This window comes from Bos indicus x Bos taurus, chromosome 17 (genome assembly GCF_003369695.1).
Source record: "Bos indicus x Bos taurus breed Angus x Brahman F1 hybrid chromosome 17, Bos_hybrid_MaternalHap_v2.0, whole genome shotgun sequence".
Taxonomy (NCBI): Eukaryota; Metazoa; Chordata; class Mammalia; order Artiodactyla; family Bovidae; genus Bos; species Bos indicus x Bos taurus.
The window spans coordinates 27,694,464-27,713,437 of record NC_040092.1 but is presented as its reverse complement, the minus strand read 5'-3'; the positions used below and the strand labels follow the sequence as shown (position 1 = coordinate 27,713,437).

Below are 18,974 nucleotides of genomic sequence, written 5' to 3'. Positions count from 1 at the left end.
TAAGCTCCCAAGTTAGTACTCCTGACCATGACGGGAAACCTCCATGTTCAGATACTAATCAGTTAGAAACGGGTGTGTGTTTCCTTTGATGCATGGTTCATGTTCCAATTACATCAGAGTTTAGCATTTTATCCTGATTCTTTCAGGCATGTGCTCTATTCTTCGATTATTGATCGCTAACATCTCTACTGGTTTGAAGGTTGCCAGCCAGCCCCCCGCCCTGAACTGTCAGCTCCACGTGTAGGCCCCAGAGAACAGCAGAGTCTCCCTGGGGAGGGATGCGTGCTTGTTCATGTACCCTCCAGCAATGCCAGGAGCCTTACAGCAAAAAGCCCCTGGAGTAAGGCCGAGGGAGCTGCAGCCAGCCAGGGGCAGGGCCCTCCACTCCCCTCAGGGCTGCCAGCTGAAATGGCTTCCTTCCCACGACGTCTCTCCTACAATGATTTCAGTGCCCAAGCAGACCTTAGCAGACCAGCCCTCAGCAGACCAGTCCTCTTCCTTCAAGAAATTCTCTATCTACAGTAAGTCACCTACATATGAACCTTCAAATTGCTAGCTTTCAAAGATGCAAAGGTGAATTCACACGTTCAACCATGTAAGTTAGTTCATATGCCTGGTGTACACTGTCACGTGAGTGCATCCTCTGCAAGTGGCTGTGATTCTGTGCACCTCCCTGTACAGCACTGCACAGAGCACAGTGGTGCATCATCTTTATTTCAAGCCCAGAGTGTCCAAACCAGTGTAAAAGCAGCAGCAATGCAGCTGGTTGTGTTAGCTGGGGACCTAGGCTAACTTTGGTGGACTTACAAACAAACTGGACTTATGAATATGCTCTCAGAACAGAACTCATCTGTATGTAGGGGACTTACTGTACTGTGTTACATTACTCTTGAGGGAATTTACTGCTTAAGACTGTGGTTTATTTCCTTCCAGGCCTTCTCAGCGTAGGGAGGCCTGGGTGTACTGGATGATGTGAAGTGGGTAATGCGATGCAGAGCCCAGCAGCTTGTCTGCACTCGGGAACACTTCACCATGATACCAAGACCCGTTATGAAACACTGCTGAGTACGACTTCCTAGTTCACCCTGTGGGACACGTAGGACGGCGCCAAGCCCTGTGGCCCACAGGCCACTGTGGCCCATGCTTCTACTCCTGGACGTGGACTTTGCTCCCAACTGGGGGTTATTACAAACACTTTCACAGACAATTGAATAGATACATCTTTAAGAAGCGTGGTGCTGCTAAAGGAGTTCTAGATACAGAATAAGGGCTCCCCTGACAGCTCAGTTGGTAAAGAATCTGCCTGCAATGCAGGAGACCCTGGTTCGATTCCCAAGTCGGGAAGATCCACTGGAGAAGGGATAGGCTACCCACTCCAGTAATCTTGGGCTTCCCTTGTGGCTCAGCTGGTAAAGAATCTGCCCGCAACGCGGGAGACCTGGGTTCAATCCCTGGGTTGGGAAGATCTCTTGGAGAAGGGAAGGGCTATCCACTCCAGTATTCTGGTCTGGAGAATTCCATAGAGTACGTCCATGGGGTTGCAAAGAGTCGGACACGACTGAGTGACTTTCACTTCACTTCAGATACAGAATTACCAGGCCAAGCATATATTCATTTTTAAGGTTTACAACCCATCCTGTCAATTTGCTTTCTAGAAAGGTGTCCTAATTTGCACCTCCACCAGAAGCCTGATGGAATCAAGTTACCCTCAGCTAACCTGGCCAAGTAAAAACTGGCATGTTATTTGAACATGCATTTTTAGAGTGTAAGTCAGTCAGGAGGACTTTGCTGTTTTCATGTGGCTACTTCCTGAAGGACAACCACCTCGTTCCTATAAGGACCACAAATCACCAATTTTAATTCTAAGACATCTAGCCAACTGATTTCCCAAGTTACAGGATTTATGAAAAAATTTCAAAGGGTGCAGCTAAAGTCCAGAGACATTAAAAGGTTCTTCCCTTTGTTGAGATAGCATGACAACACTGAGGCCGCATGGCTCCGAGAAACCAGCTTAGAAACTGGCAACCAAAGTTAACCCAACCAAATCATAAACGGGAACAAAAGAATCGATTTCCTTCCTACCTGCCGTTGTTCACTGTTGGCGTTTTCATCAATTCTTATGTAGGTGAGATAATGGAAATTCAAGAACATTTCTAAGATGTCCAACATGAGAACCATCTGTGATAAGATCAGCACTCGGCGTCCTTCAGACTTCAGCTTCTGAAGTAAGATGGCTAAGGCCTCCAGCTTTCCTGTCAAACGAGTGACACCGAGAGCATCTCATAATCCAAAGCGAGAAAGCCCGACACAGGGAGCGGAGTAGACGGGACGCCTCTGGTACCTGAGTCAAACTGGACCAGCCTCAGCTCGGGGAACCGGAGCGAGTGCAGAGCTGTCATCCGCTGCAGCTGCTGTGCGTAGGGCGCTGTGTGCTCCCGCAGGCAGTGCCGGAAGAGCCGCATCCTGTGGCTGTAGAGGGAGGGTGGCCTTGCCACCCACAAGTGCGGGGGCGCGGCTACCACAGGCGGGATCACGCACACCACCCTGAGAAGCAGAAAGCATGCATGTCACAGCTGACACCCACGGCACCTCCACCAGGCAGTCCCTCTGGCTCAAGCAGCGAAGGCTCGAGAAGGCAGAGGGCAGAACCATCTGGCAGTGGAGAGTCACGAGAGGAGTCAGGGTGCCTAACTCCAGTCCCCCTGGGGGGGACGTGGCTGCTGGAACACACCATCACAGCAGCCACAGGAGTGGGTGCTGGCCAGTGAGGACTGCCCAGATCAAAATAAGCAGTGCAGAGTACTGCCCCCTACCCCCTGGGAGCACAGGGATGTGTGCGGAGGCGGGACATAGGCACTCTGTCTCCTGGATGGTCTGGGGAGGGTGTGAGCCCTGAAGCTGCTACAGCCACAGCATCCCCAGCCAGGGTTGGGAGCCAGGCTTGGGAGGAGGAGGCCCTGCCAAGGGCAGCAAGATGATGACTCAGAGGACCTGGACTGTCGACTGGACACCCACCTCCCAACCTGCAGATACCACCTGCTCCAGGAACTCTAACCCTCTCCCTTGCTGCATGCAAACTGAAAACCATTTCTGATCAAAATTCTAATCAATGAAACCAAAGAAGCACTAAATAAATGGAGATATTCCATAACTATGGATAGGAAGATCCAGTATAGTCAAGACATCATCAGTTCTTCCCACTTGATCAAGACATTCAATTCAATCCCAGTCAGCTATTCTGTAGATAGTGATAAATTCAATCTAAAGTTTACATGGAGAAGCAACAGACCAGAACAGGCAACACAATACTGAACAAGAAAAAGTCAAATGACTGGCACTACCTGACTTCAAGATTTACTACAGTAATCAACAGCATGATACCGTCAAACAACAAAGATATCAATGGAACAGGAATGATCACCAGATTTTCTCCACAAATAAACTGCAAGGAAAAAAAGAGGGGGAAACAGAACCTATGTATTAAAAGATACATAAAAGATATAAGTTGATTGTTATGTATGTACCTCATTGTGACTCCGGCTTGAAATATTAAAAAAAACCATGAAATAACCAGAAATGTGAATACGGAACAGACATTTGATGATATTATATCTGCTCTGTGAAAGAAAGTCAGAAGAATGAAAAGACAAACAACAGACTTGAAGAAGATATTTACAAAAGATACATCTGCTAAAGAACTGTATCCAAACATACAAAGAACTCTTAAAATGCAACAATAAGAAAAATGGGGGAAGCGATAGCTACAGAGTTTGGGATCGACATGTACACACTGAGGTATTTAAAATGGATAGTCAACATAGTCCTACTGTAATAATAAAAATTTTTAAATCTTTAAAAATGGACCAAAGACCTAAAGAGACACGTTACCAAAAACATATAAATGTCAAATAAGCATATGAAAAGATGCTCAACATAATATGTCATGATGGAAATGCAAATTAAAACAAGATACCACTACACATCTATTAAAATGGCCGAAATCCAGATCACTGACAACACTAATTGCTGGCAAGGATGTGGGGCAACAGGAACTCTCATTCATTGCTGGTGCGAATGCAAAATAGTACAGTCACTTTGGAAGACAGTTTGGCAATTTCTAACAAAACTAGTCTCTTACCATAAGATCTAGTAATCACATCCCTTGGTATTTACCCAAAGGAATTAAAAACTATGTCTACACAAAACATAGATAAAAACTATGTCTATACAAAAACATAGATGCTTGCAGCAACTTTATTCATAACTGCCAAAACTCCACAGCATCCATGTTGTCTTTCAGAAGGCAAACGTTTTTTATTTTTTTCAGTTGCACCAGGTGGCTTGCAGGATCTTTCTTCCCTAACCAGGGATTGAACCTGCGCCCCCAGCATAGGAAGTGCAGGCCACCAAGAAGTCCCAGTACGTGAATGTTTTTAAACAAACTGGTGATTCCAAGTCTTCTCAGGTGCCACGAGTGGTAAAGAACCCGCTTGCCAATGCAGAAGATGTAAGAGATGCGGGTTTGATCCCTGGATTAGGAAGATCTCCTGGAGAAGGGCATGGCAACCCATTCCAGTATTCTTGCTTGGAGAATCCCATGAACAGAGGAGCCTGGCGGGCTACAGTCCATAGGGTCACAGAGAGTCGGACATGACTGAAGTGACTTAGCACACACGGAGGGGGTGCTTCCAGACAGTGGAACATAATTCAGTGTTAAACAGAAATGAGTTATCAAGCCCTGATGAGATATGGAAGAACTTTAAGTGCACATTCCTAAATGAGAGAAGCCATCTGAAAAGGTTGCCTACTGTATGACTCCAACTATAAGACATTCCAGAAAAGCAAAACTATGGAGACAGTAAAAAGATCAGTGATTGCCAGGTTTTGGTGGGGAGAGAGGGATAAATAGGAAGGAATCAACCCAAAGGAATCACCCACAGGTTTCCTAGAGGGTGGAGAGACCATCTGATGCCAAAGCTGAAGACCCCAAAATCGATTCTGAACAGACTCCAAAGGACAACTTGGGGAGAGAAGTGAGATGAATGTCCACACAACAACCACAAAAGTTGGTGGGGTGCAACAGAGCATTTATTTTTTTGGGCTCCAAAATCACTATGGACAGTGACTGTAGCCATGAAATTAAAAGACGCTTACTCCTTGGAAGAAAAGCTATGACCAACCTAGACAGCATATTAAAAAGCAGAGACATCACTTTGCCAACAAGTCTGTCTAGTCAAAGCTATGGTTTTTCCAGTAGTCATGTATGGATATGAGAGTTGGACCATAAAGAAAGCTGGGTGCCAAAGAATTGATGTTTTTGAACTGTGGTGTTGGAAAAGACTCTTGAGAGTCCCTTGGATGGCAAGGAGGTCAAACCAGTCAATTCTAAAGGAAATCAACCCTGAATGTTCATTGGAAAGACTGATGCTGAAGCTACACTACTTTGGCCACCTGGTGCAAAAAGCCAACTCAATGGAAAAGATCCTGATGCTGGGAAAGATTGAGGGCAGGAGGAGAAGGGGGCGACAGAGGATGAGAAGGTTGGATGACATCACTGACTCAATGGATATGAGTTTGAACAAACTCTGGGAGACAGTGAAGGACAGAGGAGCCTGGCCTGCTGCAGTCCATGGGGTTCCAAAGAGCTGGACATGACTTAGCGAGTGAACACCACCACCAACAGTAAGTGAGTAAAGAATGCTTACAATACTCTACCTTACCTGTCGATGACATCCTGGAGGGATTCTTGACGTTGAGTCAGCGTCAAAATCAGGTCCCTGTGACTTTTCGAGGGCGATGTGTGCCTGCTTGCAGGCCCAGCCCCCTTCCCGTGACCACGGTCAGAAGCCCGGAACCAAGGCACCTGCTCTCTGCCAGGCAAGGAACAAATCCCCAACAAGTCTCTGCCGTAGATGGGGGAGCGGGAGCAGCGCCGTTCGTTGACGAAGTAAATCTGGTCCAGCCGCTCTTTCAGAAGTCTGCTCTTCTCCTCCTTCAACAAAAACAGGGATGAAAATGGCTACTGAGAAATAGCATGGCCGGTCTTACTGAGCCCTATGAGTCCCCCATGTATGGCAACTGGCCATAGAGCACGCGTAAGACTCATGGGGCCAGGCTACACGGAAAACAGTGACAGAAAAAAACAGTGACAGAAAAGCAAGCAGAGAAAACAGCGCCATTTTCATTGCCAACATGAGTAGTATTTCTTCAGACACTGTGAGCATTTCTAATGTCTGAAAGACTAGTAGAAGCATACAAAAAATGGGAAAGGTAATTTTTATAATGCTAAAGCCTAGTTGATTAGAAAAAGTGTTTTTAATTCTCTAATTCAAGGGCACACCATGTTTTTGATGGCAAGTAAACAGATAAACGCCTCACAGAGGCGGGGATATATTAATATCACAACCCTCCCCCATGACAAGCAGCTTCTGAGAAGGACTTCCGTGTGTGCAGGGATGCCACGATGCTGCGCTGGGATCTGTTGCACCATACCTGGGTGGGGCCAGCTACAGGAGAAGCTGGTTTGGAGGCCGCTCCGGGTTCTCCTGCGGCCAGGGGACTGACTGCCACTCGACCAGGCACACCCACTACAAATGCAAAAACGAAGGGCTGGCACACAAAACTACTGGCATGCCCTCTAGAGGCCCTCCTTCACTGGCATGCTTCCTGGAGCATCCTTGGCTTTCACAAGCACATTTCTAGAATATGTCAACTCAAGTCTAAATCATTCATAACCAACAGTGAGGCATTCCTGTTGAGGCCATGATCTGAAGTGAACGTCAGGGTCTGACTCTTTGCCAAGAGCCCTGTGTGCACCTCAAACCTCCCCACCATCCCTCTGAGCAGCAGCCACATGGGCCCTACGCTCTGCTGTCCTTGACATCTCGGCAGCATCAACCCTGTGTGCCCTGTACAGAGGGATGCCAGGGCCCAGGACAGTCTGCTCCCATCAGCCAAGCCATGTAGCCCGTCTTGACAGACACTTCTCCACAAGGACTGTGAAGGGGGTAGCTGAGGTCAGTCGTCAGTTCTCAGTGAAGGATCCACTTGCAGGGAGCAAGGGAAAGGGTTAAGATGACTAGAACCCAGTGGCTGGACTGGTATCAGGTTGGGAGTCTGGGGCCTCACAGAACGGGACTGAGCACCCTCTAGGGAGAGAAAACCTGAAGTATGAAGCCAACCAAATACAAGTAGAACTGCAGGTGGTCCAGCTGGACACAGAGCAGTGACCAGGACCCTCCAGTACCCACACCACCAACAGAGCCCCTGACAGAGATGGAGTGTAGTGACCAGGGGTTCCAGTTAGGAGAGGTCCTTGCCACCTCCACACATCAACCTGAAGAAGTGCCCATGTGCAACAGGTGTGCTCCCCAGCAAGCACCGCGGGAGGGTGGGTATGTCTGAAGCAAGGGACCCTGGTAGGAAGCAGGCAGTGGGGGTGCTGGAAGGAGCACCAGCCAGCTGGCAGGAACAACCCTATTCTGTTACCTGACCGAGGGAAATTCTAGCATGTTCCCTAAATGTATTTGTAACATGAACAAGCAAAATTTCTCATGATTCCAAGTCTCTTGTTAGAGCAAAATCAAAACAAAAAGTCTTAAGGTGAGTGACGGCCGGTTGTATTCAACCAGGACCTTTGGGAACAAAAGAGAAAAGAGACGTAGCAGACACGGGCCGCCTGCGGAAATCAGAGGCAGCCACAAACAGGACTGTCGGGTTCTGGGGCCTTGCAGAACCCATCAACATCCTCCACCTGCCTCAGAAGCAAAAAGAGTTGGTAAGTGGTTTCAAAGCCAAGTATCCCCCAAGCTCTCCACTCTACCTGGTGGGGTCACAGGCGTGGGGCTTGGGCCACTGGCTGGAGGCTTGCTTCCCAGGGCATTCAGGGCACCCGCCTGAGACACGGTCTGCATCACCACAGGGCCAGGAGGGCGCAGGTAGGACTGCCCAGGCGCCGACACAATCTGGAGCACACTGCCTGCAAGCAAAGGGCACGGGTCAGTCACGAGGTGCCTGTGCCTTCCATCCCCCAGCGACACCCACTTCCAAAGGCACAGAATGAGGTGAGAAACCAAAAATCCAGAATCAAATTTACTCCAGTGAGGCAACACAAAGTTCAGTTTGCTGGAGAAAGATGGAACTACTTCATTCTCAATGAATGAAAACTCTGAGGATCAAAGACACTTGGCTTAATGTCAAGAAAAACTTCTGCAACTCCTTGCAATGCCAGATTTCAGGCAGTGAGGCAGGTTCCCACTCACTGTCTGCTCCAAGCCTGAGCCATCATGTGGGGGTGGGGGTGGGGGGTTCCTGCCCCCAAATCACACACTGGGTGCGTGCCAGCTGGTCAAGCTGGATGAAGAAATATCAAAAATCTCTGTGGCTCTGTAACCACTGTTTAAAAAAACCTGCCATTTCCAGCCTCTGTGTGATTTAGTCCTGCAGTCCTCTACTCTGGAATTATACTCTACAAAAACTAGAGTGCACCTGAAATTCTTAAGAGATGGCCTCGCCTTTCTGGTCAAAAAACTGGAGAAATATGGAGTAAATCAAATGAAACTTTTTTTTTTTTTGCTGCAGGCTTCCTGGGGGCCTCCACTCTGCTAACATGTGACCCTGGTGTCCACATGGAACACCCCAGACAGGGCTGACAACTGAACTGTCCACTCTGACAGGAGTCATAAACACATGTCTGGGAGGCTGCTAGGGGAGGTGGCCGGACCCCACCTCTGGGAGCTCTGGCCAAGTCACTGAGGATGAAATTTAACATCCCACTCAAACTGTATCCCCTTGTTTCCTCCAAGAAGCAGTTACTGCAGGAACACACCGCTCTCAGCCAGAGGCAGTCTGGAAGTTTTAAAGTCTGTACATAAAAGAAAATAATTTCTCCTATGTAAATTGCTAGTCTTTTAGAGTTTTGAGGGCAACTTACCTCACACTAAAATCTGAAAGGAGCAATTATTTCTGTTTTGATTTTTAGAATAGGAAACCGTATTCGAAAAATTTTTAAATACTATCCTCTATATAATATGGGCCAAGGGCCAGGCCACTGGGTGATTTACGAGTCACCTCCCTCATTTAGAACACCTACAAGGTGAGACTCATTTAGGCCATTGCCAGGTGAAGCACCTGCGCTAAAGGGGCCAGAATCACAGCCACAGGGGGCACCCCAGTCAAGCCCCTGTTGGGTCACCACCCATCAGAGAGCCTTACCTTGGAGCTGTAGGGGCTGGCCGGCCGTGAGCTGCCGGAGCTGGCTGTGCGACAAGGTGAACTTGTTGCCTTGGAACTGCAGTGTCACGGGGGTCTCTGGCTGGGCGACGCGGCTCGGCGGGCCTGCGAGGGAAGCCAGTTGGGCTATTTTGACCACCTCCCCACCTGCAGAGATGCAGACGAAATGGGAATGAACATTCTTTGGAAGGGTTGGCGACTGCTATACTGACAATCACTTGTCACAGAGAATGACCGTCTGTAGCAAACTAAAGTGTCACAGGAACGTTTATTAGGTATTGCTTTCTAACACTTTCAGAAGATATTTTAATAGAAAAGAAAAAACAATTAGAATTAACACCAGGTTTTAATGGTCAACTTACTTAATCCTAACTGGTAGAAATTTTAGAATATCAGATATTAATAATTAACCAAACCATTAAGGAACATTTTACTTTTCTTTCCAAACAAGAAAAAGTAGCAAACATCAAAAGTTAACAGAAATATACTGGCCATACACTTTGAAACTCTCATATCAACCTCTTCATTTCAGAATACTTTTAAAATGTGAGAAAGTACATATCCAATTTAGCTCACAGAGACAAATGAGATTTTATCACTACAAATATAAAACACAGAACTAGCTTCAATTATACCCATAACCTTTTCAAAATTTGGCAATGTATTTAAGTACATAAATACATCACACTTTACGATACAATATTCACAGTAATTTGAACTAGATCGTAGAATTTGGTCTATAATTCTAACTGAAAAAATGCAAAATTTAATAGTGCTTAAATTCTTTCAAACAGAACTCAGATGAGATCATATGTACCTAACTCAAAAAGATACTACATTCAAGCTGGAATTGAGCAACAGCTTCAAAGGTTTCTTTAAACCCAATGGTTGATATTCGAGTCTAAATGTTCCTCCCATGAAATTCATGCCAGAATTATTAGTGATACTATAAAGAGAATAGTTAGCCAAAGACTAGAAAAACGCCGAAGGATATGTTGCCCACAGAAACCGTAAACAAGGGAGGGGAAACGGAAAAGGAGACGCAGAGATTTGTGCACAGAAACATGACTCTTCCATGAGCTCCCCTCAGTCCAAAAGTGGAGGCGCCAGAGTGAAAGGTGGCCTGGCCCCTCACACTCCCCTAAGCACGGCTCCTGCAATACACCCCTCAGGACTACTACCTCAGGCCAAAAACACCCACAAAACACATGTAAGGGCTCTCCTGCCCTGGGCAATGAACCAGGATAAGTGCTCTTCATCTGCTGGCATGAAAGAGGGGCGTGACACAAGAGAAAACTAACGTAACTCAGGGTCTCCTCATGACCCTACTTCCCTCTCCTGTCTTTCCAGAGAAGCCTCAACATAACTTGTTGTGCCAACAAATAAAGTGCTCCAGGTGGTATCTGAGAAATGGTGTAGCCCAGATAGTTCTGTCAGTACACTTCTGACTGCAGCATGGACAGAGGGAGTAGGCTAATCACACTGGCCACAATAAAAAGTTCTATTTAAAAATGTCAGTGACCTACTGCAAAACGTCTCACTTAAGTAATAACTCACTGCAGCTTCAAATCTGGGGATAAACCCAGAGACTAGCAGGAAGTGGGACTGCAGTTCACAGGCTTTCCTTCCCCTGCCCTTTGCTCTCTGAGGGGCCCTGGAGGCTGACAGGACGAGCCCCAGGCTTGCTAAGGAGAAGTGCCAGCCTCAGCCACCAAGGCGGAGCACAAGCCCAGGAGGGAAGCAGAGCTGATGGACGGGGCCACGAGAAAGGACAGAGAGAGGACAAGACCCTGGACCTTGGCCCTGAGTGGGGCCTCCCTCTGTAGGCCAAGGGCTAGAAAGGACAGTGTGGCGAAAGGCAGCACCGGACACAGGGTCAGGGAGACGAAGGGAGTGGACAGCAAGGCTCTTCACACGCCGCTGATCTGAATACAACGTCCTTGTGCAAAGAGGTGGCAGACCAGGGAGAGGCGAGGCCACTTACTCGGCAGGCGCGCCTGGGCCTGCGAGGTGAGCACCAGCCCCTGAGGCAGCGCACTCTGCCCGGCCGGGTGCGAGGGGGCCTGGGGCTGGGGCTGGGGTGGGCCCGGGGCGGAGGCTGGGACAGTGGTCTGAGCCCGCAGTTTCGCAGGATGGGCTGGGCTAGGTGCTGTGCTGAAGGTCGAGGTAGGCTGGTGTCTCGGAGCACCGGTGGAGGCCTGAGAGGTCTGAAACGGGGCTGCTGCCGCTGCAATTGATAAGGTTGGTTTGTGCAAAGCTGTTAGAGGTTCTTCATACAATGCAGTATTAAATCCGAATTTTAAAGAAATAAAACAAACAGTATTTCTTTCACACCACCTCTCCAATGAGAAGCCCTCCCTAAAAGGGGGGCGGGATGGCCTATGGGATGAGAAAATCTAATTTTTTATATGTTGTTAACTATTTTTACTTTACATTCACCATCCTGCTACATGGTGTGCTTCTGGAGTAAACGGAGTGTCAAAAGTCGGCCCTCAGATACATCATGAGAGCCATGTCCTCACCACACGAGAAGGTAGGCAGCACTGGCCCCCTGGCTTCCCAAAGAGCTCTTACAACAAGCTGCTCTGGCATTTATGAAGATCTCAGAAAAACATGGGACGTGACCCCACAGATAAGGGTTACAAGACTATTTATTACCTTTCCTGCTGTTTAACCCTATCCTTCTTCACAGTAAGCAGGTTACGTTGAAGTGGTGGCACTGAACACAAGAGCAGACTTCCTCAGAAGTTTCTTAAATGACTTTTGACGTGTATTTCCCGACATAAAAGAGAACGTTTCTGCTGAGGTACATTTTCACCATCACATCAACAGTGACTCAACGAAGAATGTAATGTCTTATACAATTCAAAGACATGAAAAAAACTAAACTCATGTAAGAACTACACATGGTCTCCTCGGAGAATCAGAGCAGACAGTCCCACTCCTGCTCAGAGGAGTGGTCACACATCCCCGTGGGGCCGGGGAAAGTGCGAGAGGAATTTCTTCCACAAAAACCCTTTGTGATGCCGAGCACAGCCCCCTGAGAAGCATACCTTTTGCATCCGGATTTGCAGAGAATGTGGCAATGGGTGGCCGTCCTCGAACGTGGCCCTGTGGCGTGGCCGTGGCTGTGGCAGGGGTGGCCGTCCGGGGTGGGTGTGTGTTGGGGAAAGCCACGGTGCGGCCCTCAGGCTTCTGGCCATACTGCACAGGCTGGAACAACCTGGACGCCCATGTGCACGGGCAGGGAGACGTGGACACTGCTGAGACGCGAAGGCAGGGCCCCCTAGATGGGCGCTGGGGACCTAGGGCCACCTGAGGGCAGAGGGCTTCCCACCTCAGGGGCAGTTTAAATAGGGAGATTTCTAAATACAGTATTAAGAAGCAGCCGCTCATCAAGGACAGGGAGAGGGGTGCTTAATACACAAAAGTGGTACCTCTACCCCTGCAATGCTTAGGCAACATTCAGGAGTGAATGTGATGGCAGTTTTTAGGTTTCCATGAATGTGGACTAGAAAAATTATATCTAACACAAAGTCCATTAGACTACTCTTTTGATTAAGAGTCAAGCAGAGTGAAAAGTCAACGTGCACAATTAGGTAACAAGAAACAGCAGAAATGATAAAGGCACCTCATAGGTGCCAGTGGGGAAAACTTAAAGCGAGAGCCACAACACAGCTTCCCTGTCTGACTTTTTCACAAGGCAATGTGCTCTTCACGTTTCTTTTACCTAGAAACCGTAATGGCAGGAATTTTGTATTTTCAAAACCCCTGTGCAATGCAACAGGTGGAGACAGCCAGCAGAAGCAACTAAATGAGGCTGCAACAGCCCAGAGAGGACTTTGGCTTCACCGCCCAGGCTCTGTATTTAACTGAGGGCTGCAGGGCTCCTGCGAGTGCAGGCAAGGAAGCTGAGGGAAGGGCGGTCAGACCCAAGTCGTCAAGTAAGTCACATCAAGAAAAGGCAGTAAGAACAGGCTGCCAACCGCAGCGCTGGCCCGTTTCTCTCTAAATCACCAACCTGCTTTTTCCTTTGTTTCTGACTGGTGCCCAGAATTGTGCATAAATCCAACTCATGGATTTCGCCTACCTCGCCTACTTCAAGTCATTTGTGTTTTGAGTTCATCGTCTAGGGTGCCTGCTCCGTCTAGTCTCATGGCACCTGCAAGATGTCCCTTTTTACCCCGGACACTGTAGCCGGGGTGGAGCCTCTGCCAGACCTCAGGGCCCCACCCCCACCCCCACAGCACTCAGGGACCCCAATCCTGCCCCCACAGTACCCCCTCTGCCCTCCTACTCTGACAGCTGTCACTAGAGCCTGCACCAGGTTACAGGCAGTCTGACTGCCCCGTCTCTGACCACCTCCCCACGGACAGCCCTCCCAAAGCCCAGCGCTTCTCCAAAATGATGAAAAGGCTACTCTTCAGGCAGCCGAGTGGCCACACTGGCCTGTCCACACTTGCTGCTTATCCCAGAAACCAAGCACACCGGGGCATTTCGAGGAGAAGCAGGTAACCAGATTAGACGATTAGCCTTTCTCTTCACAAGCTGTAGCCCAAGTTCTCGTGTGGAACTCAAACCCAGTCATCCCAGTTCTCCCTGAGAGGCCAGGGTCTCTTTCAGCAGGAGGAAGAGGGGATGCCACCCGGACCCCACGACCCACAGCCAGCCAAGACCCAGTCAGAGGCAGCCAGTGAGCAGGAAGCACCGCTCCACATCATGCCACACACCTGCTGGGCTTCAGTCTGACGGCCGCCGGCCTGCTTGATGGCGGCGGCGCAGTGAACAGTTCCTCAAAGAGTTTCCGTGTCACCTTCTTCTTACCCAGCAGTTCTGCCTCATGGCGAGTCATTTTATTTTCTAAGCCAAGAAGATCAAAAATAGAAAGGTCCGTTTCCTAAGGAAAAAAAGAAAACAATTTTGCTACAGGTGGATTCCAAACTGGGAAGGACAGGCCCTTACTGGCCATCTTTCCAAGAGACGCCCAGCGGGACTTGGTGTGCTCGGTTCCACTTTTTGTTTTTTTTTTTTTTGATGTGAACCATTTTTAGTCTTTAATGAGTTTGTTACAATATTGCTTCTGTTTTATGTTCTGGATTTTTGGCCATGAAGCATGTGAGATCTTAGCTCCTGACCAAGGATTGAACTCACAGTCCCTACATTAGAAGGTAAAATCTCGACCACTGGACCACAGTCAAGTCCCAAGTTCCCCATCAGTAATATGGGAGTGATGGCACGTGGTCATCCCGAGAGGCAGTGGGAAAGAAGAGGGCGGCACTTAGAGACAGAATAGACTCGGCAGAGGAGAGGAACGAGCCTGGGAAACGCTGGTCTAAGCAGACGGAGATGCTCGGTCTTGTCAAGGCGGGGCTGGGAAGAGACCCCAGTGTGCTGGTGTGGGTGCCCTGGGCATGTGGCATGTCTTTGTGTCCAGAGCCCTGGGGAAGCTTGCTCCATCTGTTCTTCTCTTGGGACTTTCTCACTCCCACCAGGATGGTGGGAATCAAAGAGGAGGGACAGCAGGTGTGGGCAAGGAAGTGGAGACATGAAAGCCCTCATCCCTTCACACATGGATGGGGATGGGAAACTGAGCAACTACTGTGGAAAATAGTCTGGTAACTCATCTAAAGGTTAAACATGGACTCAACACATGACCCCACAATTTTTCACCTGTCACACATGTGCCCACGAGAAGAGAGCCCCACAAGAAGGGAGCCCCACATCCATACAAAACTTGTACATGAATGTGCACTCAGTGGCTAAAGAAGTGTAAACCACCTAAGTGTCCATCAGCTTGTGGACAGATGAACATAATGTGGTCCATCCAGACAACAGAGGAAAGAGATTATGACACATGATGCAACATGGACGAACTCTGAAAACACTACGCTCAGTGAAGTAAGCCACTGACGTGAACTATTTGGACCAGATGAATCCACAGGGTCAGACGCAGGTGGGTAGTGGGGAGGGGGAGGGAGAATGGGAGTGACAGTGTGCGTGGATTTTCTTTGAGGCAACGAAATGCTCTAGCATTAGTTGTGATGCTTGCACAATTCTATGAATATACTAAAACCAACAAACTGTACATTTCAGAACAGTGAGTTTTATGGCAGTGAGTTGTCTCAACCAAGCTGTTTTGAAAATGAAAACACAATATAAAGACTTCCATTCATGAAACATTTCCCCACCCAAGCAGTATCTTCAGGTAACCTGCTTCTGACTCATCTTTATCCTCACGGCTCAGGTCTTCTCTAACTCAACAAAGGACACATCCCTAGGTTAAGAGTAGTGATCACAGTGGCAGCACGACACCCCTCACACTAACTCACCATAAACTGCTCACCAACCGGCCCCTTCTTCAGACCATCATGTACATTAACTGACTCCTCACAAGCGCCTGGTGTGCTGAGGAGACCGAGGCCAACTGAGCACCCAAAGCCGCACCCCTGACGAGGCAGAGCCGGGACCTCCACCCATAACGATCTGGCCCCAGGGTCGTATGCTAAACCTGCACAAGTCTATCCAGGCCACAGAGCTGTTCCCGTTCCTCAGTGTACGTGAGACCTGATCCCTGGTCCTCGGAGTAGAGGCAGCAAAGGGGAACTCAGGCACCAGCCTGCCAGTGGCCTGGCTGGTGGTCAGGGCAAGCTCTCAGTCTCCCGTGTGGAAGCCAGCGTAGGAATGAGGGCACAGCCCCACCCTACTGACCCGTGAGTTCAGCACACTTGTGTTGGGAATCACCTGACCTAACCCAATCTGTTCTGTTTTAAAATTTGGGGTTTTCAAAAACTTTCATTACCCCCAAATTCAAACACAGAAAGGTATACAACTATACCTTTTTTGGTTAAAAACAACCAAATTTCCCCCCTAGGGATAGTTGTGTGTGTATGGTTAGTTGCTAGCTGTATCCAACTCCTTCCAACCCCCAGGAGCTGCAGTCTGCTGGGCTTCTCTGTCCATGGGATTCTCCAGGCAAGAACACCTGAGTGGACTGTCATGTCCTCCTCCACGGGCTCTTCCCAACCCAGGGATCAAACCCAGGCTAGACCGTTTATCACTGTGCCACCTGGGAAGCCTTAGGTATAGCTACTAATATTTTAATAAAAAGACCTGGGTCCCCACCCCCAAATTACACCTATGAAAACACCCCAAGGGTCCTGTAGTTCTAAGTCCTGCTCTCCTTCACACACTCTGCTGTTGCTCACAGGGCAACAGCCAGGGAGGAAAACCCTCAAAGCATCCTTCATATCGTGGGATCGCCCCTCGGGTCCATTCCAAAGCAGGTTCTGGGTCCAGGGCAAGGCCCATCACAAACGCCCTTGATGTTGCCCAGCATCCAGCAATGCAGAACACAGGACACAAGTTAGTGGACACTGATGTCCAGAAGCTCCTGGAACAGAGCTCAATGGAGACCCCTCTGGCACCCTCTCTGTACCTTCCAGAAGTCTCTGTCAAGCGCCTTCAGGACGAGCGAGGCGGAGCGGTACTGCAGCGGCCCTGCCGTGTAGGAGGACTCCGGGAGCCGGGGTGCCACCAGCCCAGGGTGGTTGCAGATCCGCTGTAGCCTCAGGAGGATGCTCAGCACGTCCACAAAGTGCCCGCTCTTCAGCGCTTCCTGGGTCCTGCGCACATGCGGGAAGAGACAGGAGCATTGCCAGGGGTGCAAACATGTGCCAGCTGGGCTTCTCCCCGTCTGCTATCCCCACTCTATGAACGCACAACTGGTGCATCCCCTTGACCTGGTGAGTAAATCTGCCACATGCCAACCCACCTCCATGAGGTTGTGGTTCTGAGACTGGCTCACCACCCCATGAGAGAGGACGGGAGGCCAGAGAGCCAGGGTACGGGTTAGACATCGGGGCACCCTCCATGGCATGCCCCCAAAGAGCAACAGGGCAGGTGTCCCAAAGAGCCCAGGGGTCTGTCTGGGTCGGGGAAGGAATGCCCTGACTCCACACGAGTCCTCTCACACTGGCGGCATGCTGTGCTCCTCCTGGGCCGGCTATGGGGAGAGCCTCTGACAGGACCAGGGAGGAGGTAGGACTGTTGAGCCCGAGAGGAGCGTGGCCTCCAGCTCCAGGCACCCACCTCCCGAAAAGGAGCCTTCTAAAAGACCAGAGGAGGCCCTGCTCCGTGCGGGCAGAGAGGGTGGTGGGGGGCACACTCACCCAGGCTGCAGGATGACATCCTCGTACAAGGCCTTCTGTCGATTGGAGAGGCGGCACTTGAGGACATGCTCATATTTCTTCGTCAGCTGCTTCTCTACGTCTCTCTTAGTTCTCCGCAAAATGAAGGGCTGTGTCACCTGAAAAGAGAGAGCTCTCCATCGTTTCCTTTCCAAAAACAGTGTCACAGCCACGCTACGTCAGGGGCCCACAGGCGCGTACCCGGTGCAGCCGGATGACCACTTTGTGATAGTAGTCCTGGTTCTCCTCGTTGGGGGCCTTCAGGGGGAAGTGCAGGTAGGGCCTGGAGATGCCGGGGATGAGGAAGTGCACCATGGTCCACAGCTCCAGGAAGGTGTTGTGCAGGGGCGCGTCGATGAGGAGCAGGCGCTGCTGGCTGAGTACAGGCGGAGAGACGACTCAGGGTGGGCACAGAATCGCTCTCTCTGACAATACTCAAGGAGAGGAACAGTGATCCTGTGGAGCCTGCACACATGCGTGCGCACACACAAATTAAGTTAATGAACTGAATTAGGCAAGAACCTTGGGTCTCCTCAGCCCTCAAGTGCTGAGACAGAGGTGAGGGGGAGTCCTTGCAGCTGAAAGGCCATTTGGGGGTCTGCAATTCCCTACAGTTCCTCCAAGGAACCTTTACATCAGCAACACAGAGCACAGGGCACGTGGCAGGGGCAGTCAGACCTCTGCAGGGTGAACACGGCCTCCCAGTGCCTCTCGGTCATGCCCTTCACGCGCTGCATCTCATCGATGACCAGGCACTTCCAGCGCACCCGCGTGAAGGACGCGAAGCCCTTGAAGAACTGCTTGTAGGATGTGATGCAGATGTTGAAGCTGTTGGGCTCCGTCCACTCCTGCAGCACACAAGCCAGGCCTCACCACCTCCTCGGGCGCAAGCCGTCGGGAGAGGATTCACCACCCACTTACCCTGTCCCCATCACCGTCACTCCACTCTTTTTTCTTAATAATTTGCTGCCACCACATAGAAAATGGCTGTTTGTATTTTTAGGATCTTTTTTCTCTAGGAGGCTAAGGCCCTCGTGTGGACAAATTAAGAAACTGCTTTGGGGGCATTAACAATTGCTTTTGGAAAATACAATAGCACGCAGTATCCTGAAGTGGGGCTTGTCTTCATGGTATATAATCTTAGTGAGGGAAACATACATTCAGAAGCTGACAGGAAACACGAATAGCTATGTTGCAACTGACTACATTTAAGGTTTTAAAGAGCAGGAACCCGAGATCGTAAAAATAAAAAAGAAAAAGCCAAGAAGAGACACCTCAGAGAAAAACACTTTTTTAGTAACTACTACTCAACACAGTAGAGTTTAACCATAAGCCATATTTTTCTCTTCAATGAATAACTGATCTGGAACATTTACTTAGAATCTAGTACTAGAAACGACTGGGCAGAAAATAGATACAAGTCCAAATCTGTTTCAGAAGCTCTTCTGTTTGTCACAAATGCTCCTTATAAACACGTCCATGGGAATTATTTATGGATTTATAATTCAGAACCCAGGATGCATCACAATTTCTCATTTCTGCCTGTGATAACCAACA

General features: G+C 49.3%; 1 protein-coding gene and 1 non-coding gene across 15 annotated transcripts in view; both read right to left on the bottom strand.

The window, feature by feature from the left end:
* EP400 (E1A binding protein p400) overlaps positions 1–18,974 on the bottom strand; it is a 107,178-nt gene that overhangs the window by 32,964 nt on the left and 55,240 nt on the right. For 13 of the 14 annotated variants that reach the window (XM_027567091.1, XM_027567102.1, XM_027567095.1 and 10 more), the window contains 13 exons: positions 18,096–18,265; positions 17,619–17,793; positions 17,400–17,536; positions 16,667–16,853; positions 13,962–14,128; positions 12,285–12,454; positions 11,216–11,458; positions 9,214–9,378; positions 7,823–7,978; positions 6,493–6,587; positions 5,721–5,992; positions 2,342–2,544; positions 2,083–2,252 (listed from right to left, as the gene is read on the bottom strand). In XM_027567091.1, coding sequence (XP_027422892.1) covers positions 2,083–2,252; positions 2,342–2,544; positions 5,721–5,992; positions 6,493–6,587; positions 7,823–7,978; positions 9,214–9,378; positions 11,216–11,458; positions 12,285–12,454; positions 13,962–14,128; positions 16,667–16,853; positions 17,400–17,536; positions 17,619–17,793; positions 18,096–18,265 — 2,310 coding nt within the window. The remainder of the gene's footprint in view (positions 1–2,082; positions 2,253–2,341; positions 2,545–5,720; positions 5,993–6,492; positions 6,588–7,822; positions 7,979–9,213; positions 9,379–11,215; positions 11,459–12,284; positions 12,455–13,961; positions 14,129–16,666; positions 16,854–17,399; positions 17,537–17,618; positions 17,794–18,095; positions 18,266–18,974) is intronic. The other variant, XM_027567104.1, reaches the window with a different exon arrangement.
* LOC113875220 lies at positions 225–355 on the bottom strand. The gene has a single exon (XR_003506215.1). It is a non-coding gene; the product is annotated as a small nucleolar RNA SNORA49 (small nucleolar RNA).